This window comes from Saprolegnia parasitica (genome assembly GCF_000151545.1).
Source record: "Saprolegnia parasitica CBS 223.65 unplaced genomic scaffold supercont2.423, whole genome shotgun sequence".
NCBI lineage: Eukaryota > Oomycota > Saprolegniomycetes > Saprolegniales > Saprolegniaceae > Saprolegnia > Saprolegnia parasitica.
The window spans coordinates 38,021-39,837 of record NW_012156817.1 but is presented as its reverse complement, the minus strand read 5'-3'; the positions used below and the strand labels follow the sequence as shown (position 1 = coordinate 39,837).

Genomic DNA, 1,817 nt, shown 5'->3' with positions numbered 1-1,817 from the left:
CAACCCGTTTGTGCCGGTGGCAGCCCCCGCACCGACCTCGGCCCTCGATGCATTCATGCAGCCCCTCATGGTGCCCCTTCCAACCTCTTTAGCAGCGAATATATTGTGGTATAGGCGACCGACCAGGCGCCGATGACGGCGCCCGTCCGCGTCCAAGCCCGAGTGACCAAGCCCAAGAACGTGTTCGCTGCACTCCAGGACGACGACGACGACGACGAAATGGCGCGCCCCCGATGCTCTTCCAGATGAAGCCTGCGAGCTTCCAGATTGCACCGCCAATGTTTGATCCTGACCTGTAATAGAAGTCTCTCTAGCTCGACCCACCGTAGGAGGACTCGGAACTTAGTTGGCTTGTCATCTACTTTTTTTGCACCTGGCGACTCCACTCCTTGAGCAGCAGGTCCTTGTCGAGCTGGCGTTGCACTGCGGCTTCGTGTCGCTCCCGCTTGTCTTGTCGGTGGACGTTCTCGAGGAAGAAACGCTCTTCGTCCCGCTGAACGCGCGTCTGCATTTCGTCGCGGCGGGCCTGCATCGCGACTTGGTCGTCGAGCTGCTGTCGTAGCACGGCTTTTCGAGCCTTCTCCTCCGCTTTCGTGCGCACCTTGGCTGTTGGCAAGACGGTCAGTGGGACGTGCGGCTCAGGCAATGGCAGCGTCGCCCGCTGCTTCTCGAGTGTCTGCAGCATCAAGGTCGCCGACGTCTCCCGCTGTGACAGCGCCTTCTCGGCGCGTTGTTTGAGCGTGCAGTACTCGGTGTTGCGGAACCGCGCGTCGTAGTCGCAGTCCAGCGCGAGCTTGCGGTCCATGCTCGCCGCCGTCTCTTCGTCCAAGCGCTTGTACGCTTGCTCGACAATGAGCTGCTGGACCGCCGACGTCACCGGGCTCGCCCGCGGGTAGTCGGGAATGAGGAAACGAGGCAGAATGCTCGGGGCTTCCGGATGCAGTGCAAAGCCGACGAGCGACTCGGACGCGCACTTGACGAGCTGCGACGGCTGCTTCATGCGTCGCTTGGGCTTCGTCTTCGTGCTTACCGTGATCGTCGGCTCTTCGTCCCGGAGCTTTGGCGTGGCCGTGTGAATGGTGAACATTGGTGACACGTCGCGGACAGGTGTCGGCGTCGGCTTGGGAATGCCGGCCATGTGCTCGAGCGTCTCAAGCACGGTGCGCGTCGCGATCGGTGGCGGTTGCACGGCGGGTGACGCGCCGACCTGCAAGACAAATCCAGGGTCGAAGCGAACGTGCAAACTCCGGCCGTCCACGGTGATGTGCCCGAGAGATCCAAGCGCAATGCGCATCGAGCGCGTGCCCGACTCGGTCACGTCGCCAAGCAACTGAAAGAGGCTCTCGACGATCGACTGCGCCTGGTCCTTCATGACGCTGGCCTCGGCGGCAATCGTCGAGTAGTTGGCGTCGGCGCCGTGGACGGTCAGTGCCGGCAGCGGCCGCTTCGTTACGATGCGTGGGTGCGCCTTTAGAAACTTGTCCGAGAAGAGGAACGCGGGCGCGTCGTCCTTGCCCTTGAGAAAGGTAAACTTGCCAAAGGCCGGGAGGAAGATCGCGCGGTGCTGCTGCAGCTGGCGCGCAATGTACGTGCCGAGGCCGCGCCACACGGCTGGCACGTGCGGGGCCAAGCTCTGATTGTACTCGAACGGCGACGCCTCGAGCAGCTTCTGGCACTCAGCGAGCAGCCCGGCCGGTGCACCCATCTATCGTCGAGTCGGCGTGCTTGCCTTTTTTCGGACCCGGTCTAAATTTTAGAGCTACCAGAGAGAAGAGAAAGGCAGAAAAGCGAGGCCGATAACTGAGCGTGGCGCGCGA

General features: G+C 62.4%; 2 protein-coding genes across 2 annotated transcripts; one reads left to right on the top strand and one right to left on the bottom strand.

Annotated features, from left to right (window-relative positions):
* Positions 1-299, top strand: SPRG_21573 (hypothetical protein; the record flags this gene model as incomplete). Its single annotated transcript, XM_012356285.1, has 2 exons — positions 1-70; positions 115-299. Coding segments are annotated over 2 exons (255 nt in total), but the record flags the coding sequence as incomplete, so codon positions are not given.
* A 32-nt stretch (positions 300-331) lies between these two features.
* SPRG_15518 (hypothetical protein) lies at positions 332-1,705 on the bottom strand (the record flags this gene model as incomplete). Its single annotated transcript, XM_012356284.1, has 1 exon — positions 332-1,705. The coding sequence occupies one exon, from the start codon at positions 1,703-1,705 to the stop codon at positions 359-361; it is 1,347 nt and encodes a 448-aa protein (XP_012211674.1). The 3' UTR covers positions 332-358.
* Between the last annotated feature and the right edge of the window lie 112 nt (positions 1,706-1,817).